General features: G+C 39.1%; 1 protein-coding gene across 3 annotated transcripts in view; it reads right to left on the bottom strand.

Moving 5' to 3' along the window:
• The window catches only part of TAF3 (TATA-box binding protein associated factor 3), a 97,882-nt gene that overhangs the window by 18,859 nt on the left and 53,390 nt on the right, over nucleotides 1-25,633 (bottom strand). For 2 of the 3 annotated variants that reach the window (XM_063448270.1, XM_063448272.1), the window contains 2 exons: nucleotides 4,393-6,170; nucleotides 1,220-1,305 (listed from right to left, as the gene is read on the bottom strand). In XM_063448270.1, the coding sequence (XP_063304340.1) occupies nucleotides 1,220-1,305; nucleotides 4,393-6,170 (1,864 nt within the window). The remainder of the gene's footprint in view (nucleotides 1-1,219; nucleotides 1,306-4,392; nucleotides 6,171-25,633) is intronic. The other variant, XM_063448271.1, reaches the window with a different exon arrangement.

A 25,633-nucleotide genomic window follows, 5' to 3' on the forward strand; every position in this document is an offset into this window, starting at 1 on the left:
TGAGTAAACCTGGGGTTAAAAACTAGTTGCATTATAAGTCAGGGCTTGACAAATTTGCTTAGAATCTAGGAGCCAGCAAAAATATTTAGGAGCCAGGTTTTTCAATGTCAAAAGCTTAATGAAGTTGTTCTCGTGTTTATAAGCTGCCCCTCCACACTTTTCAATGTAAACCCTGCCTTTTCAGTGAAAAAGGCAGTATTTACATTGTTGCTTAGTAATGCTTCTAGTAAAAGTCACTCAGATTGCCTCGAGTACATCCTGGGTCAGTGTTGCACAGTACGCAGCACCTACGTTTAGTGTATCCATGCTCTGCATGGAGGCGCTGAATGTTCCCCATAAAGATGCATTAATTCAATTAATCTCTATAAGGGGATGCTGATTGACGCAGCATGGAGTTTTGCACACATGCGCAATAGCCTCCAAATGCTTTCCTATGGGAAAGCATTGGATTGGCTGAGATCATCAAGAATGATGATCGCAGTCATGATCACCATTGTGATAGGCGTTGATAAACACTTCTGATGATGGCAGCCAAGCAGACAGCTCAGGAGCAGAACCAGAAGCAGCAGTCTGGAACCAAAGTAAGATTTTTACTATATTTAGGGGTTAAGGGTGGGCTAGATCAGGGTCAGGAGTACATGTTTGTGTTACTGACCCTATAGTGTTCCTTTAAACTTTAGAAATCAAATAGAAGAGACAGCTACATACAAAGGCAGTTGGGGAAATAAAAGTAAAAATAAAGGACTGGAGAGGTAATGGGACAGAATGAAACACCGTGTTAATAATGGTTTGCCTTAAAGGAACACTCCAAACGCTAACCACTACAACATGCTACAGTGGTTATGGTGCCAGGAGTACTGTGGTGCCGCCCCCCACCTTATAAACAAACAGTTAAGTGGTTTTAGATCCTCTCTTCATCCATTTAAAAAAGTGTGGAACATATAAAAAGGCATTAATCACAGATAAAATATATAAGTCCCTGTATATCAATATTATCTAGTACTGTGGTACCTCTGTTTACAAATGCCTAGGTTAACATAATTTTCGGTTTAAAAATGAAAATAATGCCTCAGTTTATAGAAACATTTTCCCAATACAAATTAAGTTTCCCCAGGATGCATTACACATTTTAAACAGTAATCCAAAAACTCCTAACAAGGAATACATTTTAAACAGAGTAGATGATTGGACATAAGGGCAGCAACGGTTCAGTACTTACATCGTATCTTGACCTGCACCCACCCTCAGCGTCAGCCTAGGGATTACCGGTGAAGGAGCAGGAATGGATAGCTCTGTTTTAACCTGCTAAATAAAAAACAAAAAAGATGTATAGATCAGATAAGGTGGTTTAAAATGTCAGCTCTGAATTACTCTCAAGCCAGGCCAGACTTTAAAGATAAACTATTACAAAAAATTTAAATAAATTATTTATTAGAGGTTTTATATCTTGACAGGTTTTAACGCAATTGGAAAATATGCTAACTTTGTCATAAAGTGTTCAGGCACTATTAGTTCAAGTGAAGATTGCATTCTCTGGACTTTTGACAAAAATGTACAATATAACCTTTGCTCAGACTGCTGAAACACAGCCAGACGGACTGCCCTATGTTGAACAAATTTAATGTGATGCCTGATATAAAAATAAATAATTAGCGAAATCCTGAAAGTAGAACAGAGTACCACTAACTTGGCTCTCTATTGATCAATGACAGAAAAGTGAAGATGTTATAGCAATGAACACAATATGTTGAGGTGAATAAATAAAATCTTTAGGTTTCTCCAGCTGCTATGCCCAGTGGTGTATTTTGGATTTGTGCTGCCCTAGGCACGACTAAATTTGGGCAGCCCCAAAATCAAAATTTGCCCCCCTAATTCGTGTCAAGGCCATTTTTTTGACTGACAGACACATGCCCTCACTATACTATATATATTCACTCACTGACAGATACACAGTAATTGGCACACAGTCATTGGCACACACACTGTTTAACCAACACATACTTTCACTGACAGACACACACTAACACACCCACTCACTGACAGGCACACACTCTCAGATTCACATAAAATGACACACACACTGACACACCCATTCTCACTCACAGACACACACTGACAGCTACACTCACTCACTCACTCACAATAAGGTGGACAGCCCCAGAACACGAGGCAAACAAGGCATTTGTCTGGGAGCTTGGGTGGCATTTTTTGGCGCCCCCCTGAAAGTGCCGCCCTAGGCAAATGCCTTGTTTGCCTTGTGGTAAATACATCATAGCCTATGCCTGGGCTGAATTGGAATGTGATGTCAAATGCTAAATATTTAAAGTGGCTCAGTCACCTCAAACTTTCCTTTCTCCTATTGTTTCCTCTTCTCTTCCGCTTTCAGAATCCGTTTTATTTTTCCTTCATTTCTGACCTGTTTTTTTTTCCTTGGACTACTTTTATCAAGATTGTCAATCACAGGAAAAATACAAAGCTCAAAGCAAGGCCCCACTTCCCTTCTAAATATAACGGAGCTTGTATTAAGCTCCACCCCTTTGTCTTATGTATTTTTCCTACGAGTGACAAACTTGGCAAAGAAGTGCCTGCTTTATCTTATGATTCAAAGAGAAACATCAGAAATGAAGAAAAGAACAGATTCTGGAAGAGGAAGAAAAGACAATAGGAGAAACTTGGAGGTGAGAGTTAAAGAAAAATTAACAGGTAATTTGTAATGTTTTGTTTAATTTAGCAGTTTACAGAAATGAGTGACAGTTGCACAGGCTGAAAAGAGACATAGGTCAATCAAAATTCAGCATCACATCTGTTTTTGCTGTTGATGCGGAGATAAAACAAAAACTAAAAAACAGTTTGAAGCACTTTCCAATTTGTAACAATTCCTCTTAAAACACAAAAAAATGCTTAAAGTGATTTAAAAAAATAAAAAGCCTAAAGGTTAAAATGTCCTAGGACATAACAGACAAGTCACCAAGTAAATTAAAATACAGTATTTGTGCATACAATTAAACTGCAAAATCATTTACAACTGTATTCTGGCTAGACTTTGAATTATTATGCCAGATTACATGAGAATCATTTGAAAATATACAAAAATGTGCAAAATTAAGCAAATACCTTATTTGCTTGATTACCACTTGGAAAAGCCCATTGTGGGTGAAACGCGTTGTGGACCTATTTTATTACGGTTGTTGTTTAAATAAAGGTTTTGGCCATTTTTACTACCAATATTTGTAATATATACCTTTTTCCCCTTTTGCTACCTGACATCCAGTTTTTATCTTTCCAGTGAGGACCTCACCAAGTATCCCAGGTAGGGATTATACCACCTATGCTGATTACAGTGAGCGGACTATCTGCTCAGGCAAATGTGAGTACAACTTATTTATTTTTACTCCTGGTTGAATATATTTTATTCTAAGGGATACATCAGAATATAGTATTTAGCAGTGCATTGCTGAACACAATCTCTAAGCTCATGTGCATTCTGTTGGTTTTCTGTAAGGAAAGGGCTTAAAAATTATTTCTACAAAATAAAAAACTAATTTACATTTTCATTAGCACTGCTGCTCTGTTAATGCGATATCTCCAGTTTCATTAAGATTTAATCACAGTTCCATTCTACTATCATTTTAATTTGTCACAGGCTAGAACCTTCCTGCTAAAAGGTTTTGCAGGGCAAAATCTCACTACAAGGAGTTTGGACAAAAAAAAATTATATATAGAAAATTTGGGTCAATGTGGGTATATAAGTTTCTGGAGTTGCTATAGAGGTAAAGACATAATGGTCACAACCTTTTTTTTTTTTTTTAAACTAGCTAAAAATATAGTCTGAATGCACAAACTGAGAAAGTACCTTTTTTATTTTTACATATTTTTCAAATTTAAAATACACTCTTTAAAATCAAGCCATTTTAGCAATGCATCCATCTGGCTATGAGACAACTATGCAACCTGCTAGAGTACTCCCCATTCTAATAGCAGAAGGACAATATAACGAGCAATGGGTTTACAATCTTGCTGGAGAAAGATTTAAGAGACGCTCATCAGCTTTACAATTTAATTCAATACAGGGATTCTTTGGTGCATGTGAGCTTTGCAATTTATCTTCTTGACATGGGCTTTTTGACCGCTACTGAGCAGTCCTGTCAATTTAAACAGTTATTGCATTGCAGTTTGCGCCCCCCCCCCCCAAAATAAAATAATCATCTTAAAAACTACATTAAAAAAAAAAAAAGTTTCATTTCTCAGACAGTACTTACATATAGATATATTTTAATCTGCGGAGTACCAAAAGTGGCTTGTTGCAATGTATTGCTTGCACCTCAAAAGGTTTAAGGGAAGCTTTTATAAATATTAAATAAGAAAACAAACAATGAAAATTAGAAGACTTACTTTCTCATGCTTATGCTTGTCTTTGTCCTTCTCCTTCTTGTCCTTTTCTTTTTTATCCTTCTCCTTTGCCTTCTCTTTATCTTTTTTCTTCTTCTTCTCCTTCTTTTCCTTTTTCTTGTCCTTCTCCTTAGGTTTCTCTTTATCCTCGAATAGTTTTTCAGGGAGAAGCGGTGACATGGTAGAAAGTAAAGATGGCAGTCTGACTGAGCTGGGGGTGCTAATTGTGGGTAGTGCAATTTCCTTAGGCGTTAACAAAATAGGAGCAGACGTTTTCAGCTTGTCTTCCTTATTCTTATCCTTATCCTTTCCTTTGTCTTTCTTTTCCTTGTCCTTCTTACCCTTATCTTTCTTTTTATCTTTATGCTTCTCTTTGTCTTTCTTTCCAGAATTTTCTTTCTGTTTCGATTTTACCTCTGGATCATTAAAATCTTTGAGCTTAAATCTTTGCATCTCTGTCTCATCATCCCGGATTGCGTCCTTCCACAAACTTTTTGACTCTTTGCCCCCATCTTTATCTTTTTCCTTCTCTTTGTTTTTCTCCTTATTTTTGTCCTTAGTCCTTTCTTTGTCCTTGTCTTTCTCTTTGATCTTTTCTTTGTCCTTTTTCTTCATCTTAGCCTTCACTTCCTTCTTTGCCTTTTTCTTCACTTCCACTGGAGAAGCTAGTTTTGCTTTGTCCTCAAAGATTTTTAGAAGGGGCTCTGGAGTAGGTGGTGAGGCAGAAGGAGAAGAGAAGCATTGAGGATTGCCAGGTATATTTGATGGTGTTTCTTGGTTAACTTTTCTAATTACCTCATTTATGGAGTCATCCATTGTCCATGAAATATCAGAACTTGATGCACCACCAGAAGGAGGTGCTGGATTACTTCCAGGCTTTGCAAGGCTGCTGCTAGAAGATGAAACCTTAGGAGTGGCAGGCTCTGATATTGTAAGTCTTTTTGGGCTTGTAAAAACTTCATCTTCTGACTCTGAACCAGAGGAAAACTCAAATGGGTCAAGTTCTTGCTCTGCACAGGCACGAGCAACTACAGCGTCAATTGAGTCTTCAATAGTATTATCAGTCACTGAAGGTTTTTTTGATGGAGTCTCAGGGTTCAATTTCTCAGTGTCAAGTGGGGCTAAAGTCTGCTTTATCTGTATATTCTCCTTTCCAATCTTTTCACTCAATGCAGCTAAAGGCGTCCGGACTGGTGTTTCTGCCTTAACAGGTACAGCTGCAGGACCTTTGGGGCTCTTGGGACTCTTGGCACGTCCAGGAGATTTCTTCTCTTTTGGGCCACTTTTAGGTGAACGCATGGGGCTACCGAGCACAGCAGCCACTGGGGTAGATTTGGGTGATTTAATTTTCTGCCCTGGTGAGCCACCTTTTGATTTTGATTTGGAGTTCAATGCTTTCGATTCTAATGGTTTTGAAGGAGGAGGCTGAGATTTTGAAACTGGAGGCAAGGTTAGTGGTTCTGAAGAGTGAGCCAGATCTATATTGTCCTGTATAGGAGTAGGTGAAATAGGGGGAACTTTCTGTGTGTTTATTGAACTAAGTGGCTCTCGTGGTTCCAGATTACCATCTAAAACATCTCCTTTAATATTTGCCAACCGTGGGCGTTTTGCAAAAGGCATTTCCATGTTCTCTGGACTACTTAATGGTCTTTTACTTAAATAGTTTTCATCGTTTACAATTTCATCATCTTCCATCTCTTCTTCTTCTTCTTCTTCCAGTGGTACTTGCATAGCTTCTGCGGAGGTCCCGCCATCTGTGGGCACTTGTTCCTCTTCTTCCTCTGTAATACAAAAGAAAACATTTACTAACCAATTTTCTTCAAATTATTAATTTTAATATGTAATTACAACATAAATTGAACTACAAAGGATAACATTCAAATAATAAATACTATACACACACACATACATATATATATATACACATACACACACAGCGAATATCTCCAGAGACATATTGATAAAATGCTATATACACACACAAGCAAAATAAGAAATGACAAGTTGTATTATAAATGGACTAATCTATATGGTAATATTGGTGTATCACGTAACTGCAGCCGCCCCAGATAACAGTATGACTTTAGAGCTACATTCCAACCCAGTGTGTTTACAGAGCCTTATTGCTGACACCACATGAGTATTAAAAGTGCATATCATTGGTTATTTATGATATATGATATGAGTTATGATAAGGACATACCCACCTATTTTTACAGGATGTCAGATACAATAAATTAGAATCATTAATCACAACAATTTGTAATCACAGTCACACTTTACAGAATCAAACAGCAAGAGCACGTTTTTATTTATTTTTTAAATGGAGGGCTTTAAATAAAACTGAAATGCACAATAACTTAATTAGGACATACATGCATAAAATGCAGCATGCATGCAATCCAGGGCCAAATAAGAAAAAAAAAAAAGAAAAAAAAAAAAACAGAAATAAAGTTTAGGGCACTGGACACTGCACACTTAAAAAAAAAACCAAAAAAAAACAAAAACACCTAAATAAAATATTTGTTTACGAAGTCCAGGGTTTATGGCAAATACCAGTTGTCTGCAGAAACCATGACATGAGGTTTTTTTTTTTAGCTGAACTAGCAATTGCTTTCAAATTGACTTTTGTATGTAAGTCAGCCAAAAAAAATCATTTCATTCCCAAATACTGTCCATATTCAATATAACATTTATGTGGTCTCCCAATAAATCAAGAGGATTGAATCTTTGCTTTTACCATTTAGACCAACTGTATTTGGTTACTACAGACATTTCACTTGTTCAGTTTATAGTCACCAAAACAAGCTTAACTTAATGAAATAGTTTTGGCGTATAGATTATGCCCCTGCAGACTTACTTAAAATTCAATTCACAGATCAAAGATAAAAACTTCTAAAGTTAACATCCGATCGAAAATGAAAATTTCCCCCCCTATGCAGGCTGGCAGGTGGGGCGAGGGCTACATAAACAGGAACAAAAGTGATTTAATTTCTGAATAGCAGAGAATAAAAGGGACACTCCAGGCACCCAGACCACTACCCTTAACCCTGCAAGTGTAATTATTGCAGTTTTTTTTTATAAACTGCAATAATTACCTTGAAGGGTTAACTCCACCTCTAGTGGCTGTCTACTAGACAGCCAATAGAGGGCACTTCCAGCTCTATAGCACGCTGTGTGAGGACCCCCAGCGTCGCTTAATTCCCCATAAGAAAGCATTGAAAAGCATTTTCAAGGCTTTCCTATGAGGAGCTCTAATGCCCATGCGCGGCATTGCCGCGCATGCGCATTAGGTCTCCCTGGCCGGTGGGCGGGATCAGTCTTGCCCATTGGCTGACGTAATGCAGAGGAGGAGTGGAGGAAGAAGCAGCGACGTGGGACATGTCGCTGCCTCTGTTAAGTGAATGAAGGGGTTTTCACCCCTTCAGCAACCGGGGATTGGGAGGTGGGAGGGAGAGGGGACCTGCAGTGCCAGGAAAACGGATATAGTAAAATATAGTAAAATCTTGCTTGTATTCAAGTCTGGAGCTGCTTGCTTTGTTACCGTTTCCTTCAGACATCAGCAGAAGTGGTAGCCTGATCCAATCACAATGCTTCCCCATAGGATTGGCTGAGACTGACAAAGAGGCAGATCAGGGGCAGAGCCAGCAAATTCAAACACAGCCCTGGTCAATCAGCATCTCCTCAGAGATTAATTGAATCAATGAATCTCTATGAGGAAAGTTCAGTGTCTACATGCAGAGGGTGGAGATACTGAATGTTTGGACGCCTTTTATGCAGCCATGACCCAGGAAGGATATCGAACAGCTATCTGAGGAGTGGCCAGTGAAGTTATCACTAGGCTGTAATGTAAACATTGCATTTTCCCTGAAAAAAAGACAGTGTTTACAGCAAAAAGCCTGAATGAAATGATTTTACTCACCAGAACAAATTCAATAAGCTGTAGTTGTTCTGGTAACTATAGTATCCCTTTAAAATAAAACTACTGAGAAAGCAAACAGCTATAAAAAACTAGGTGAGACCTAAGTTCACATGTGGTGTATGCACACACACACACCACGCGATTTTTGTAATTGTTGGCAATGAGTGCATTTTTCCCTTCAAAATCACAGTGAAGGTTGGGACACAAAGTTGCAACAAAATAAACAAAGTAATGCAGCACAGATCAATAGGAAAATGTGATCAAATGTGCAGCCAGATCACAAGAACTATTTACACATGTAACATTATATTGTACAATAAATTGAGCACTGATTGTCGGAGCATCTCATTTGGAAACTTGAGCCCAAAACAAACCTAAATTAGTAAACCATCAATTTCTGAAAGCAAAAGCATTGTAACTTGTCGTCAAGCCTTAAATGATAGTTTAGACTCCTGAAAGGGACACTCCAGGCACCCAGACCACTTCTGCCCATTGGAGTGGTCTGGGTGCCAACTCCCACTACTCTTAACCCTGCAAGTGTAATTATTGCATTTTTTTTATAAACTGCAATAATTACCTTGCAGGGTTAACTCCTCCTCTAGTGGCTGTCTACTAGACAGCCATTAGAGGGCACTTCCTGGATTACAGCACAGAAATCCTGTGCTATAGCGTCGCTGGATGTCCTCACGCTGTTAGGCATTAGGTCTCCCCGGCCGGTGGGAGAGATCAGTCTTGTCCACCGGCCGACGCAATCACAGGGCCGAGCGGCGGCTGAGGAAGAAGCAGCGAAGTGGGACATCATCGCTGCCACTGGTAAGTTACTGAAGGGGTTTTAACTCCTTCAGCAACGGGAGATTGGTGGGTGGAAGGGAGAGAGGACCTGCAGTGCCAGGAAAACGGATTGTTTTCCTGGCACTGGAGTTTACCTTTAAGCCATACAATGCAAACTATCACTGATGAAATAAGGGCAAATATGTACCTTAAAAAAAGAAATACAATTTTTTATATTTTGTTAGATTTGAAGTTGGTGATTAGTGAGTGCACTGGGTATGATAGATACACATACATATATATATATATATATATATATATATATATATATATATATATATATATATATATATATATATATATATATATATATATATATATATATATATATATATATATATACACACACACATACATATACATATATATATATACACACACACACGTTTGCATATAAAACTAAACATACCTTTCCATGCACAACCTTAACACAATTTTTGCTAATAAAAAAAATAAAATGAACTTGCTTTTTAAAACATGTAGACTTAATTGTATTAGAATAATTCACAATAAGTAAACAGGATCTGAGGTTAACCTAAGTTACACGCACCAAATCTCTCTGTGTTCTTTAAAACAAATAAATGGATTTAGCTGTTAATGAGACTAATATTTTGTCAGCAATTGTAACTTGTGCTGCATTCCACTGAAAACAAATAGGTGATAATGCATCAATGTTTGCCACTTGCAGAGATGCCTTATTTTCCATGCAGGACCTGCCCCACTGCTCTCAATGACCTTCACAAAATTCTGGAAAAGTATCTCAGGACCCGGGGCACTAAAGCTATTTTAAAATTAGCTTTGGATAATTGTCCCGCAATATGAGTTTCTTGATTAATTGCTTGAGATAAGGTCTCGTTTTCTTCTTTGGCCTCTAGTGGCAAACCCCCATTTCCCATAACCGCTTGTCTCTCTCCTCTGTACACTGGGAATGGCAAAGAGAAAAATCTGAGATATACCAATTCCATTACTTACGGATTAGCTTTGAGATAACCCTTCGTACTCCATTACTAGCCATTATTGGAATAATTATTTAATCAAGTTTACTCCTCTGAAAGATACACTAATTGTTTTCAAAACCTTATTAAGACAGTGAAAATGGCTTATAAAATACAAGAGGACATTTAAATAAAATGCAAGGTACACAAATTAGTTTTTTTTACCTATGCATTACTAATGTACAATGCATGCAATTGGGCTACAAGCTTGATCTTGCTAGGTACTAACACCACAAATATTTGTGATGTTAGTACCTAGAAGTATTTAATTCCCACATTATCCTCTATCTGGTTTTGATGCAGGGGCGGGCTGGGCCAGGGGGCAGGGAGGCAATTGCCCCCCCCCCAGGTCGCCCACATCCAAAAATAAAATTAAAAAAAGATGTTACCCCCGGTGGCTGAACTCCCGGGTCGGAGCTGCGTCAAGGCCCATCACACCAGGGGGCCTGGCTGCTCTGTAGACCTCTGCTGGCAGGACTGACCCCCTTGCAAAACTGCTATTTAGTATATTGCTAATTCGGCAATATACTAAATAGCAATTATCCTACCTCACTGATTGGCCGATCGGCCAGTAACCTCAGTAAGGGGCAGAGTTGAGTGCAGATGGAGGTCCCGCTGTATTTATTGTTTGTGTGTGCCGCGGAGGCACACCGGAACTCAATGCCTACCCTCACCTCTTCCTGGGCGGAGTTCTGGCAGAGCTGCCTCCATATCCTGCCTGCAGGGCCCCTCCCTCAGTTCCCAGGATGCCAGCACTTAGACAGCACAGGGGGGCTCAGAGCAAGCCCAGCAGATCTAAGGCCCACAAGAGATCCCTGTCCCAGCTTTCAGTAGTGGCACACAGAATCAAGGTGAGTGAAATACTCTACCTCACCTTTCCCTGCACACATATGAGGGTGTCTCCTCCTGGCTCTACTTCGTTCTCTGTGTCTCACTTTCTGTTTCTCTCTAGTTTGTTTTTTTAACTGTCTCCTTTTCTAGTGTCACTCTCTGTCTCTCTATGGTTTTCTAGCTGTCTCAGATTTTCCTTTCCTTGTGTCACTCTTTGTCTCTCTCTGGCTGTCTCTGGCTCTTCTTTCCTTGTGTCACTCTCTGTCTCTCCATCTCTCTGTCTTCTCTGTCACTCTCTATTTCCCTCTCAAACAGCCACAAATACAATCACACTCAATCAGCTCTCACACACCCACACAATCACACTCATCCAACTACACACATACATGCAACACTCATTCTGCAACAGTACAATCACACAAAGAAACTACACACATTTCAACCATGTGTATTGCTTAGTGGGGAGTGCCGAGGAGCGAGAATATGCACAAGGTAGAGTGACAAGGGGGGCTCTACTTTAATTCTTGCACAGGGGCCCAGCGGTCCCCAGTTACGCCCCTTGTTCACTCCCCATGGGCCCACGGTGCTGGTACTACGGTTGCACTGGGGTCCACACACTAAGGGGGACCACCGGGTGGCCCATACACAGAAAGCAGAGCTAGACCGCAACTCCCATGCACCCTAGCCAGCACACTGGACCTCAGGAAAGGTACCAGCAAAAGTAGGAAACTGGCTTTTAAAGTTTGTGTGTGTGTGAGTATGTCTGTGTGTGTGTGTGAGTATGTCTGTGTGTGTGTGTGTGTGAGTATGTCTGTGTGTGTGTGTGTGTGTGAGTATGTCTGTGTGTGTGTGTGAGTATGTCTGTGTGTTTGTGTGCAAGTATATATGTCTCTGTGTGTGTGCCAGTTTGTCTGTGTGTGCTAGCCAGTATGCCTGTATGTGCGTGTGAATTTGTATGTCTGTGTGAGTCAGTATACTTGTAACAGTGTGTCTGTCAGAGAGTGTGTGCGTGTCCCTCTCACTGAGTGTGTTTGTTTAGGTGACTGCCTCCCCTTTCAATCACATGGGAAACGTGTTTTTACTCTCCTCTTGGTGCGATGGGCCACTTGACTGGATTTTCCCCCCAGGCCTAACGCTGCCAGCCCTCCCCTGTTTTGATGTACAGGTTTAATAAGAGGCAGAAGGGATCAAATATGTGTTCCATAGAGCCATTGGTCATAATAGCATGACTGCTTGTTCAAGTGAAAAGGAAAGCCAATTATCTATTCTGAAATAACAGTACTTAAAATCATGTAAAAAGGTCAGTGTAAAAGTGCTTAATTATAATATCAAAAAAAAAAAAAAAAATAGTAGTAGAGAATAAGTCCCTGCCTTAGAGGAAGTGTAAGCAGTTCAGTCATGGATATCTATCAGTCGCATAAGGTTCTGTCAGTACCAGGGCTGATTCCATCCCTTGAGGTAAAATAAAACAGGTGCAAAATCAGCTGTGGGCTGCTCTACTACAGTGTGGATTCCTATTCACAAGTGCTGGGAGGAACTGATCTGAGATCACTACCTCTACGTGCTGCAATGCATACATTGAGGATTGTCCTTCACTACCTCTTTGTATTAGCAGATATCTGAAGTTTCACTGAGACTCCTGATAGGCCAGACCCTGTTTGGCTCTAGCAGCCTTGAGTGCCGTGGAAAGACACCTCGAGTGCCGTGCATGGCACTAGTGCCGTAGGTTGCCTACCCCTGCCCTACACTGTTCTGTTCTGGAGCAAATTATAATACATTACTGCACTAAAAGTGTTTCTTCTGTGATCAAATGCCTTTGTTCCAATCACAAACCAACATATGACATTAAAATGAAGATGGTATCACTGAACCAATGCACATGCAATAAAGATATGGCCATTTTACTAATCAGCACATTAGTATAAAGGCAAATGCTTTTTAAAATTGTGGTTTAGTACCTTCCTATGGTTGGTAAACGACTGCAAAGCTATACATGAGTTGTACCTTTAGATATTGTACCGGTTTATTGAAAATGTCTTTTAGTTTAATTCTCCAATTGATAGGGGTAGACAAAATCTAAGTGAAAACATGAGTCAGCCATACAATTTTAGGAATCTGGCTGTTTAGACTTCTGAGAATGGATGCATTCACATAGTCTGAAACACACATATGTATATACACAACCAAATACACTAGGGATGCACCGAAATTAAAATTCTGGGCCGAAACCGAAACTTCAGGATGCCCTTGGCTGAAAAATACTTTTTTCCCTAAATGATTTTTTTTTAAAAAAAGTTTTTTTCCTATCATTTTTTTTAAAATTAGACTTCTTAAAGAATTTAATTAATCTAATATGAAAAACTTCCCTTCTCTTTTAGTGGTCTCCCCCCCCCCCAAAAAATGAAGTTATCTTGTATTTTTGTTAAAGGTAACACTCCAAACACCATAACCACTACATTAAGCTATAGTGATTATGATACCAGGAATGCCCTGGCACACCCCAACTTTAAGTAGATCAGAGATATCTTACCTGGAGTCTGCCTGTCTATATACACATATACATACACACCAAGTACAATGCCTAGCATTAATAATGGTACCTTCATACTTAACCCCTTAAGGACCAAACTTCAGGAATAAAAGGGAATCATGACATGTCACACATGTCACGTGTCCTTAAGGGGTTAAACCCCAATGTCACAACATAATTTCATTCTGATACTAATGCATCAATGATCCTACTATATAGGCAGCAATACAATTAAATTGTTTATTTTTATTATCAGAATTACGTAATATCAAAATCCAACAAGGCGAAGGAAATGTTAATGTATTTGAATGAGAATGGATAAAGCCATTCAAGACTGACACTGCATGCAGGCAATATATATTTACATCTCCAGAATGATCAGTTTATCAACTCTGCTCAGAAGTAGGATTTAAAAAAAATTATAAAAAAAAAATGTATTTAACAGGAAAAACCTATTACACACCATTAAAGAGGACCCTACTTAAACATGTAGTAAGGCACTCAATACCAAAAAAACAAACAGTCTTTGTAGTTCAATTGTGTTAATGGTATAAGGAATCACTGTTACTTAAGAGGTTAACCCTTCAGCAGCTATGCGATTAGTGTAATGCACGGTGTATTACTACAAAAAAGGCAACACGAGCAAATTATGTTTGGCTATAAATTAAGGCCCTAAATTTGTGACGGTCAAAGAGGCTTTGCTGCATTTTCCTTTGTTAAAAACATTAAAATGAAAATTTTAAAATGAAACCTTTTTTTTATATTAACTTAAGGAGGTAATATCTGCATATCACATGGGTTTTCACGACACTTCAAAGAAAAGAGAAAAAAAAAAATAATAATATAAGACAAAGGACTTCAATAACTGCACAAGGCTGTGAAAATACCTGCATGTTTGCCCTGGACAGACTGTCTCCACTACAAGGGTTTGGTATGCGAATTTTCTTTATGTTGTTTTATTTTGTCTTTGAGAACAATCACAACATCCCCCTCCCACCCCCCCAACCCCCCCCCCCAAAAAAAAACACTACTGAATTTTACAGAGGTATTATAGGCCATAAATCAAAGCCTACAACATGTTTTAAAAAAAAATATGAATTAAAATGCTGAAATATAAATTAGATGTTAAACTGGTCAGAGGTCATATAAAGGATAAGCAATTATATTGGTATTTAAAGTGTTAAAATTCCAGCGATAATAGAAATTTCTAGGTAAAATGCAGCTAACCTTTCCATTTGGCTTATCTGTCCAAAATTTTAGTTTCAATATTTTCACATTAATAATAATTTCTAATATTTTAAAGGGTTGCGAATGTAAGATACTTTAAATAGTTAATGAAGAAAATAATTAAAAACACGTTTCTCACCTACCCTGCTCCAAAGGACAATTGCACAAGTTTAAAACTGTAGGTACAGTACAATTTTTATTCTGGTAAAAAAAAGTTTGCCACATTCCTATTGTCTATGAACCAGATTAAAGGGACTCCATAAGCATCCAGACCACAACAGCTCATTTAAATGGTCTAGGTGCAGTGACCCTATCTCCTTAACCCTGCAATTGTATTTATTGCAGTTATTGAGAAATTGCAAAAATGACCTTGCAGGGATAACTCCACCTCTAGTGACTCTACCAGACAGCCATTATTCGCTAATTGACACTGGACGTCCTCACACTTTGCACTAGGACATCCAACGTACGCTAAAACCCCGTAGTTAAGCATTGATTCAATCCTTTCCTATGGGTAAGTCCCGGGGGAAGTGGTATGGGTACAGGGGTCCTACAGTTTTAACCCTGCAATGTAAAAAGTAGAGACTGCAATGATTACAATGCTGTATTAAATAAGCCTCTAGTAGCCATCTTCTTGACAGACACTAGAGGCTCTTCCTACTTGTTGAATCAAATGCTGTTTTGGAGGAGCACAGAACTTTGCTGCCTATGCCTAGTTCCAATCCATGTATGCTGACATCATTGGTGGTGGAGCTGGAGGCTGCAGTGGAGCACTCTAAGCGCTGGAAACAAGGGTATGAGTGTAGTGTGTGTGCGCGCGTGTATATGAGTGCGTGTATATGAGTGCGTGTGTGTGTGTGTATATGAGTGCAGTGTGTGTATATGAGTGCGTGTGTGTGTGAGTGTGTGTATGAGTGCAGTGTGTGTGTGTGTGTGTGTGTATGAGTGCAGTGTGTGTGTGTGTGTGTATGAGTGCAGTGTGTGTGTGTGTGTGTGTGTATGAGTGCAGTGTGTGTGTGTGTGTGTATGAGTGCAGTGTGTGTGTGTGTGTGTGTGTATGAGTGCAGTGTGTGTGTGTGTATATGAGTGCAGTGTGTGTGTGTGTGTGTGTGTATGAGTGCAGTGTGTGTGTGTGTGTATATGAGTGCAGTGTGTGTGTGTGTGTATATGAGTGCAGTGTGTGTGTATATGAGTGCAGTGTGTGTGTATGTGTGTATGAGTGCAGTGTGTGTGTATGTGTGTATGAGTGCAGTGTGTGTGTGTGTATGAGTGCAGTGTGTGTGTGTGTGTATGAGTGCAGTGTGTGTGTGTGCAGTGTGTGTGTGTATGAGTGCAGTGTGTGTGTGTATGAGTGCAGTGTGTGTGTGTATGAGTGCAGTGTGTGTGTGTATGAGTGCAGTGTGTGTTGCAGAGCCTTGGTGGGGGTGGGCAATATTTTTTTTTTTTACTATTATTTATTATTATTTTTTATTTAATTTAATTATTAGTTTTTAATTTAATTATTATTATTATTAATAATATATATTTTTTTTCGTCCCCCCTCCCTGCTTGATATATGGCAGGGAGGGGAGCTCTCCTTCCCTGGTGGTCCAGCATTGGCAGTTCAGTGGGGGGGGGGGGGGGGGGGAAAGGGAGGGGGGCTGTCAGAGCTGTTACTTACCTGTCCTGCAGCTCCTGTCAGCTCCCTCCTCCTCCGCGCCGTCAGTTCAGCTCTTCTGTCAGCTCACACTAAGTCTCGCGAGAGCCGCGGCTCTCGTGAGACTTACACTGGGAGCTGACCGAGGTGCTGAACAGACGGCGCGGAGGAGGAGGGAGCTGACAGGAGCTGCAGGACAGGTAAGTAAACTCTCTGCCAGCCCCCACAGCCCCCTGTCTGTATTATGGCAATGCAAATTGCCATAATACAGACTATTGACTCGAGTATAAGCCGAGTTGGGGTTTTTCAGCATAAAAAATGTGCTGAAAAACTCTACTTATACTCTAGTATATACGGTAATTTTTTGGGAACTAATTTTATTTCGAAATTTACCAGTAGCTGCTGCATTTTTCACCCTAGGCTTATACTCGAGTTAATAAGTTTTCCCAGTTTTTTGTGGTAAAATTAGGGGCCTCGGCTTATATTCGGGTTGGCTTATACTAGAGTATATACGGTAAGTAATCTTAAACTTACATTTTACAAAGGAAATGGAGATGGGCCATACTAGCAAAGCTATAAGGGAACCTATAGTACTAAGATAGTGATGGACAATTTTGTCTCATCTTTACTACATATTAAAGGGAATATATCGTTCCAAAAATGGCACACACTTTTAAACAATTGTAAAATGGTTTCGGTTTAGCATTCTTGCCTTTTTGTTAAGAAACGGTCATTCAAAGCATATTTCACTTTGCTGTAAACAGGAAGCCACCGTTTATCCAAATCATTACTGCAATGACGCATAATAAAAAGAGAGATGCCTATGAAACTTTGGCAGAATTGAAGACATAAAATTAGATTAAAATTATAGCAATTGCCACGTACCGAGCGCTACTTTATGTATTTAACCTTAATGTGTATTTCTTTGTTAATCTCTATTCCTGTAATGCTGTTGTGGATTTGCAGGTTGCCTCTGCATACTCACGCACAACAAAAATAAAAGAATAAAAAAAACAAAAAAACAAAAAAAAACAATTTAGATGAAAATTATTTAGATTTTTAAAGAAAACCATATAGGAACACATTAGAAAAGAGTTCTACATCAAAGGCTTGTATAATCTATCGAATTTGAAGCCAGCAAGATTAAAATTCATTAATCATAAAGGAATGAAATAGGCATATTTTCTATTACAGCATTAGGTTATAGAGCACACAAACAAAGTTGTTAAAATAGGCTACGATCTCAATAACCGGATTCTACCAGATGTACCTAGAGAGATTAGCCTTTATGTACTCTACTAGTCTAATACTTTGGTAAAAATACAAAAAGGTTTTAAACGTAGGCATAGAAGTTAGAGAATCAGAAAATAATTTATATCAATGTTTACCTGAATTATCAAATTTAGAAAAAAATATACACAATTCAGATCTCAGCAAAAAGATAACCATTTCAATTTGCTATTCATATTTAATAGAAAATAACAGCCAAAAATGTGATTCAATGTTTTCTTTGGGAAAAGATTCATATATAAAAAAAGAAAAGAAAAAAAAAAAAGAAAAGAATAAGATATTACAAACTGGTTTGCATGTGTCGACGGCATTGAGGGGCATTACACAGTGTGTGGCGCATTTAGAGTCCCACTACAAAATCATTCATCGTTGGTATCTTACCCCCTTATAGATTACATAAATTTTAATGAACTAATTCAGATAAATGTTGGAGGGGATGTGGACAAGTGGACTCATTTTGTCACATACTGTGGACGTGTTCCAAGGTGGGCTCACATTGGAAATCAGTCCACAAATTAATATATACAATCACAGATTTAATCCCCCAGTTGACCCCCGAAATGTTTGTTTAAAAGAATTCCAAATCACCTTTCAAAACACTAAAAATTATGTTAGGTCATATTTTAATTGCAACAATTACAACCATAACCAGATATTGGAAAACTAGGGACTTGCCAGATGTTAAAGAGATTTTTATACTCCATTCTAGATAATAAACATCACAAATTAATCTACCGTGTATACTCTGAAAATAATATTATATTAAGAAAATAATGGAATGAATGGGAAAAAAAAGTCCAAAGCAAATAAAATTTAGTAATATGATACCCATTTAACCAATGTAAATACATACTGTTAATATTGCAACTACGTTCTGTCATTTTGTAAATAGGATATATTAATTAAAATTTTAATGTTTAAGGATGATTTTACATATTTTTACAACATTTTATCGTTTAGTTTATTTTATTATCCCCCCCATATTTTATTTTTCATAATTTTGAATTTGTTTTTATTGTTGGTAACTTTGTAGGCTCATTGTTTTTTTTTTTTTTGGAAATATGTTTTTATTTGTTTTCGAATAGGAAAAGTAACGTTGAGACTCGCAGGTCTCCATTTTGTACGTTTCGAAACTCGCAGGTTTCAGCAGTTATGTGTATATCATACTTTTGAGACGCGCAGGTCTCCCGTCTATTTACATTTCTGTGGCTCGTAAGCCCTAAGTATTAGTTTGGAAGAGGTGAGTTTTGCTGAATTCTGTGTTTTGGTTGTGTGTATCGTTTGTTAGGTCCTGTCTCGTGTGTTAGTCCTGGTTTGGGACGTCTCACACCCGAGGGTGGCTGTGTGGTGACTTTCTTGTGTTTCGGCTTGTCGCGGTGCATTGGTCGTCTAGCCTGGTGTGCGGCTGCTTGTGCAATGTTGTAGTCGTGAGTCCCCCGTTCGTATGGGGTTGTGTCGGTTTCGTGGGTCGGTGTCAGGGCTTGTTGTTTTGTGTGTAGTGTTGGGTGGGTATGGGGTTGGGTTATGTGTCAGGGGAGTCATGTGGTCGTCAGGGCTATCTGTGTCTGCGTCGTCTGTCATGGCACCGGCCCGCCCCGCTGCCCCCCCACCTACCTGTCGTATTGGAGCCTATCCATGAACTCAGTCTTACTAGTCGTCAGTATCCAATGCGTCCATGTTTCCAGATATTTGTCTGACATGTTGTTTGCGCTCATGTTAAGTTCCTCTATGGCTCTAAGTTCTTCCATTTGGGAGAACCATGCTGTCAGTGGGGGCGTCAATGCTTTCTTCCAGTATTGTGGAAGTACTTGCTTGGCCACGTTTAGAATTCTAATGGTGAGTGACTTTTTATAGCGGGATCTAGGTGTCTTCGTGTAGTGGAGGAGCATGGCCTCTGGGAGCAGGGGTGGTGGTGCGTTTGAGAATGCTTGGAGCAAGTCGTGTATTCCCTTCCAAAAGGGTTGGATGACCTCACAGCTCCACCAAAGGTGTAGCATGGTGCCGGCTTCTTTGTTGCATCGCCAGCAAAGGTCAGTGTGGTCTGGGTACATGGGTACCTGGGTACATGGCGTGAAGTACCAGTTTGTCAGGCTCATTGTTGTTAAAACTCAAGTATTATCAATGTGCATTGTCGATATGTTTTTTGTTATTACATTATATGTATATATATTTTAAAAACTCCATTAAAATATTTGAAAAATAAGTTTGCCTATTCATGCAAAACACATCTGATTAAGTGACACACAAAGTATGCCAAACCTAGAAAATTTTTAAATAATAATAAAAATCACACACACACACACACACACACACACACACACACACACACACACACACACACACACTGAGGAAAGTGCACTCACCGGAATATATATATATAAAAAGCATCTTGATCCCCTGGGGTTACAGATTGCATTCTTAATTCAGATTCTTTTTTTCTGGTGTTACTTTTTTACCTTCTATATAATTTAATTACCGTAATAAATGTGTGTTTTTTTTTTTTTTTTTTTTTAAACTGTCTTTATTGGATTTGTTGACACCGGAAAGGATGGTTCACAGATTTTATTTTATTTTGTCCTGAGTTTGTTAGTATTAAAACCGACTGTGGCATAACTAGCCATTTTGCTTCACCCAAGACAATGTAAAGTGTTGTAAAAAACATTTACGGTAGATTGATTTTGGAGACAATTATGGAATAATCTACTATTATGTCTATGATAAATGATTATTTTTAAAGCTATTCTGAGACAATATCGAAAAGTACACCAGGGATTAACACTGCAGGTTTAACATAATTCCCACAATAAATTCTGTACGCGTTGTTATATCATTTTCATCCAATACATTGTCCCATGCAAGCACTGAACATTCCTAAATATTTTTTGCAGAAACTTACTAAAGGTAGCTTTGTGTAATGTAGATTGAGAGAAATTGGATGTGCTCTTACTTTACTAGGAGAGATTCATCCCATCATTATAATGGAACAGGAGTTTCATGTATAGCGACTTTTTTTAACCATCATTCTCATTGCATGTTCAGCTGCTATGGGACATATAATTGCTGCTCCAAACCAGATCCCCCCCCCTTTAAATTACAATTACCAAAGCAGATTAAATCATCCATAACAAGAAAGGAGAAAAAAAAAATACAAACTAAAATCAGCGCTGGCTTCTGTTTTATTATTTTTCTTATTATTTTTAAATTTTATCCTCCTCTGTCAGAGTCTGGCGCCAGCTGAGAACAGTAAATAATAAACTTGGGCTGAGGCTTGAACTGCAGACTCACTAATGACATGTGACTTTCATATGCCCTCTGCTTTTAATGTGTGGAATTTGGATATTCAGGTGATGCATTGTTTTCACAGGTTACATCCTCGACAGTGTGAAGGTTTCTTCTAAAGCTGATGACAGAGCAGTCATTGCAACCAAACTTTCAAGTTTTTTTTTTTTTAAATGCTTTGCTATACCCAGAGTCTAAACAATCCTTCTGGTTCTCATGATTGGTTAAAAAAAAATACAACCCCCTCCCCCCCCCCCCCCCCATACATGAATGTATTTTGATTCATTATAGCCTACACAATTTTAAAGGGACACTATAGTCAGCAGAACAACTATATAATGTAGTTGTTCTGTTGAGTATAGTCCGTCCCTGCAGGCGTTTTGCTGTTAACACTGCCTTTTTATGGAAAAGGCATTGTTTACATTAAAGCTTAGGGACACCTCCAGTGGAAACTGGAGGTGCTTCCTGGGCCAGTCGTGCACCTTGTTCAGCAATGACTTTCATCATCTCCACGCTCTGCATGAAGACGTTGAACTTTTTCCCATAGAGATGCACGGACTCAATGATTGGCCAGGCTGGCATTTGGCCCCGCCCAACCTCCTTGACAATCTCAGCCAATACAATGCTTTCTCTATGGGGCGTTGGGAGGCACCGTAATGGTGATTTTAACACTACAGGGTCAGGAACACACATTTGTGTTTCTGACCCTATAGACTTTCTTTAAATAAATTAAATCCTAAGTAAGGCTAAAAACCAGTACAAAGTAACAACACTGAAACCATAGAATATCATTACCACTAGAACCATGGAATATCATTACTTATTTACATTTGTATTAAAGGAACATAAAGTTAGAAATAAAGTTCTCTCCTAATTACTACAGACGCCACCCTGGTAAATAAATCAGAGCTTTATTACTTACCTTTAGTCACACTGATTGCTGGCTCCATTTGGCCATCGTTCTTTACCTGGCTCAGTACATTGCTGATTATCTCATCCATTACAATGTTTTCGCATTGTTCCACTATGGACAAAAGTATTGCGACAGTGCACCATTAAACCTACAGGAACTTTTATGACATTGCATCCTCTATATACAGAGCAAATTCCCTGCAGCCATCACTTTTGACGGCTGGGGGACAGACACTTTTACCAGTGGAAGCTCCGCCCAGTGTCTAGAAGTGTTATGTCGAGAAAAAATACTGAGACAATGTAGTCCCTACTTTGTCTCAGTATATGTTTTGACTGGGTTGAAATTTCCGAGAGTCAAATTTTAGAATGCATTGTATTTTGTGATCAAGTTTGTACTTTCTATGATTTAGGAAATAGAAAGGAACCCTGAGGGTTTTACAAAATTAAGTTGCATATGCATCAAATAAGTAAATTGAATCTGGAAAATATATTTTGGATAGATTGCAGCTAAGTGGTTAAAAGAGCACTATAGGGTCAGGAACACAAACATGTATTCCTAACCCTATAGTGAAAATCCACCATTTAGGTGACTTGCCCCTGACCTCCCCCTCCCACAGACCCTCAGAATGGGATAAAGGGACACTATAGTTACTCAGACCACTTCAGCTTCCGGACAGCGACTAGAGGCGCATCTGCGATGCTGGAGGCATATTTCGCCTCCATCGCGCAGAGCGTCCATAGGAAAGCATTGAGAAATACTTTCCTATGGAGACTTTGAATGCGCGCGCAGCACTTGCCGCGCATGCGGCTCCGCTGACGTCAGACGGGGAGCTGATGTCGGCGGGGGAGGACAGGTCCCCAGCGCCAAGGGAGCCCAGCGCTGGATTAAGGTAAGTAACTGAATCCCCTTCAGTGCCACCTGAAAAGGCAGTGTTTGCATGAAAATGCCTGAAGGGAGTTGTTATACTCACCAGAACAACTACATTAAGCTGTAGTTGTTCTGGTGACTATAGTGTCCCTTTAATATTGCCAAGTATTGGCATGCCAAACAAAAGACTGTTGCATTCTGGTAAATAAACAGTTAGAGTATCCAAGTATTATAACCACTGCAATCTGCTGTGGTTATGGGGAAATGGAAAAAACATTTTGAAATGGTTTACCACTCACTTACCTTGGTCTCACCAGGCTCCAAGCCTTCTTTCATTCTGAATAAACAGCATCCAGCTGATGTAGAACTGCACAAGCCTGATGCCGATCGTACCACTTATTTACTGGGTAAGTGTGTGCGAACAGATCAGCCAGCCCATCATTTTTGCTCTGGGGCAGTCTACTGAAAAGGTGCATATACATTGCCCTTGCACCATGATCACTACAAAACACTGAAGCGGTCATGGTGTTTAGTAATCCATTATTAAGTGGTGGTGTTGAAGTTAACGGTAACCACATATTTAGCAATTATGAAGTAGAAAATAAAAAAAAAACACATTTGTTCTGTTTTAGAAACCATGTTTCCTGTATCAGTGTTCCAGGAGGGCCAACACGTAACTGGAGACATGGTACACAAGTGGCATCAATAGCATATAGATTGATGGAGGAAGCCATTGTGCCATTTGACATAATGTATCATCATTATGTCATTACCCCATCATTATGTCATCATTACCCTTTGACATAATGTATCATCATCGTTGAACCCCCCCTCCAAAAATATCTGACACAGTGTATCTGTGTGTGTGTGTATCTGTGTTTGTATGCACCAGTGTGCATGTGTATATATGTATCTGACACACATATACACACATCTTGTCTCACAAATACACACAGTGACATATACATACACTTGCACCCACAGATACACACTGGCACACTGGAACATACACACTTAGATACACACAGTGACACATGCACATACAAAGACATACTCTCACTGACAAACACACAATTTTTTTTTTTTTTTTTTTACATTTTACTCAACCCATTTCCCCTACCCTTAGGGGTGCTGGCATTTAGTCCCTGGAGACCAGTGGGGCTGCTGAACGACTGGCGTGCGAGGGAGCGGTGAGCTCCCTCGCGTGTATCTTAGTGATGCCGGAGTGACGTCATGTTCCGGCTTCAGCATCACTGCTGTGCGTGTCAGGGAGCTGAGCAGGGAGATCACTGCTCCCTCGCCGCCCGTGGCCATTTTATTTTTTAAACTTTTGGAGTAACCCCAATTGGTGTTCCGTAGAACCCCAGAGTTCCGCGGAACACCAATTAGGAAACGCTGGCTTAGTTGTATCAGTAACTGCAAATAACTATACTTTCAAATTTCATTCTGAAGGGAAATGCCCTAAAATAGGTCTTGACAAATTTTCTTGGAATCTATGAGCCAGCTTAAAAAGCTATCAGCCAGGTATTTATTTTTTTTGTTAACCAACAAAGCTTTATTTTCAACAACAAAATTGTAATTCTTACAGGAACACTATAGTCACCAGAACCACTACAGCTTAACATAGTGGTTCTGGTGTATATAGCTTGTCCCTGCAAACAGTATTTATATCTAGTGTTTCCAAGTCCAGTGCTGCTCTGCATAGAGGCGCTGAATGTTCGCCTCATTGATTCAATGCATCTCTATGAGGAGATGCTGATCGCTGTAGTGCTGTGCTTTGTTGCACATCTGCAATAGCCTCCAATGCATTGGCTTGGCTGAGATCATCAAAATTGATTCTCAGCATTGTAGGAGGAGCCAGCCAAGGCAAAACAGGCATGGCGTCGGGAAAAGGGTGAGTAAATACACCTTTCCCATGTGATAAGAGCGACGTGGTCACCTAAACAGACAGTCACTGACAAACAGACACATTCCTTTTACACACAAATTATTATTTGCCCTCCAGCCTCTCTACCATTGGGAGAGCTGGAGAAGATCCTTTCCATGGGGTTCAGTGTGGCTACTTTGGCCATAAATTTTAAATTCACGTTTAATTCCCGACAATTCTCTCTTCAGTAATAACCCTGTCTGTGTTCAGGTTATGTCCACTACAGATGCGGAGATATATTCTATATATAATAGTTTTCTTTCTTTTAACTTTTCCCATTTTGTTCATCCTTTTTTCTGGTCTGTTACTTCGTAACTACTCCCGTGAAGTCTTGACTCTCCCATGAGTGAATGTGACCTTTTTTGTGTTTTGGAAAAGTGGTAATACCTACTGATAAACCAAGAAAAATAATAGCGGCCAAAATGCACGGCTTCACACGAGTGATCTTTAACTAGAAACTACCAAATCAAATACTAATATTTCTTGACTTTTCTTTTTGTTTATTAGAGAGAGCAATAAAATTACATATACTCAACTAGCTTTCATAATACTAAAAGCTCTGTTTTACTGCACAAAATAGATAAAAAAAAAAAAAAAAAAAAATTAAAATAGCTTGGGCTTCATCATTTCAAGTTTGCCCGCTTAGAGAACTTTATTTTAACAATAAAACTGTCAAACATACTATGCAAATCTGATGTTCTACATAAAAATAGCAATGCTGCACAAAGGCTGGTTGAAAGAAAACAATGTACAGTAATTTTTTTGTATTTATTTATTTTTTTTTTTTTTTACACACAGTGCTGCTCCAGTTATACTTATGAAAGGAGAGCACTGAGAAGATAAAAAAGGTCTATTTGGGGAGCTCTGATTATCTCTATTTCTGTAAAGGGACTGACTGGGGTCTTAATATTATGCATCCATTTGAGAAAGAAACCGGGACCAGGTTTTTGGGTTCTGACTTGGAGGGTAAGTTGGACAGAAGTAAGTTATGGTGAG

The sequence above is a fragment of the Pelobates fuscus genome, chromosome 3, assembly GCF_036172605.1.
Source record: "Pelobates fuscus isolate aPelFus1 chromosome 3, aPelFus1.pri, whole genome shotgun sequence".
NCBI classification, from domain to species: domain Eukaryota; kingdom Metazoa; phylum Chordata; class Amphibia; order Anura; family Pelobatidae; genus Pelobates; species Pelobates fuscus.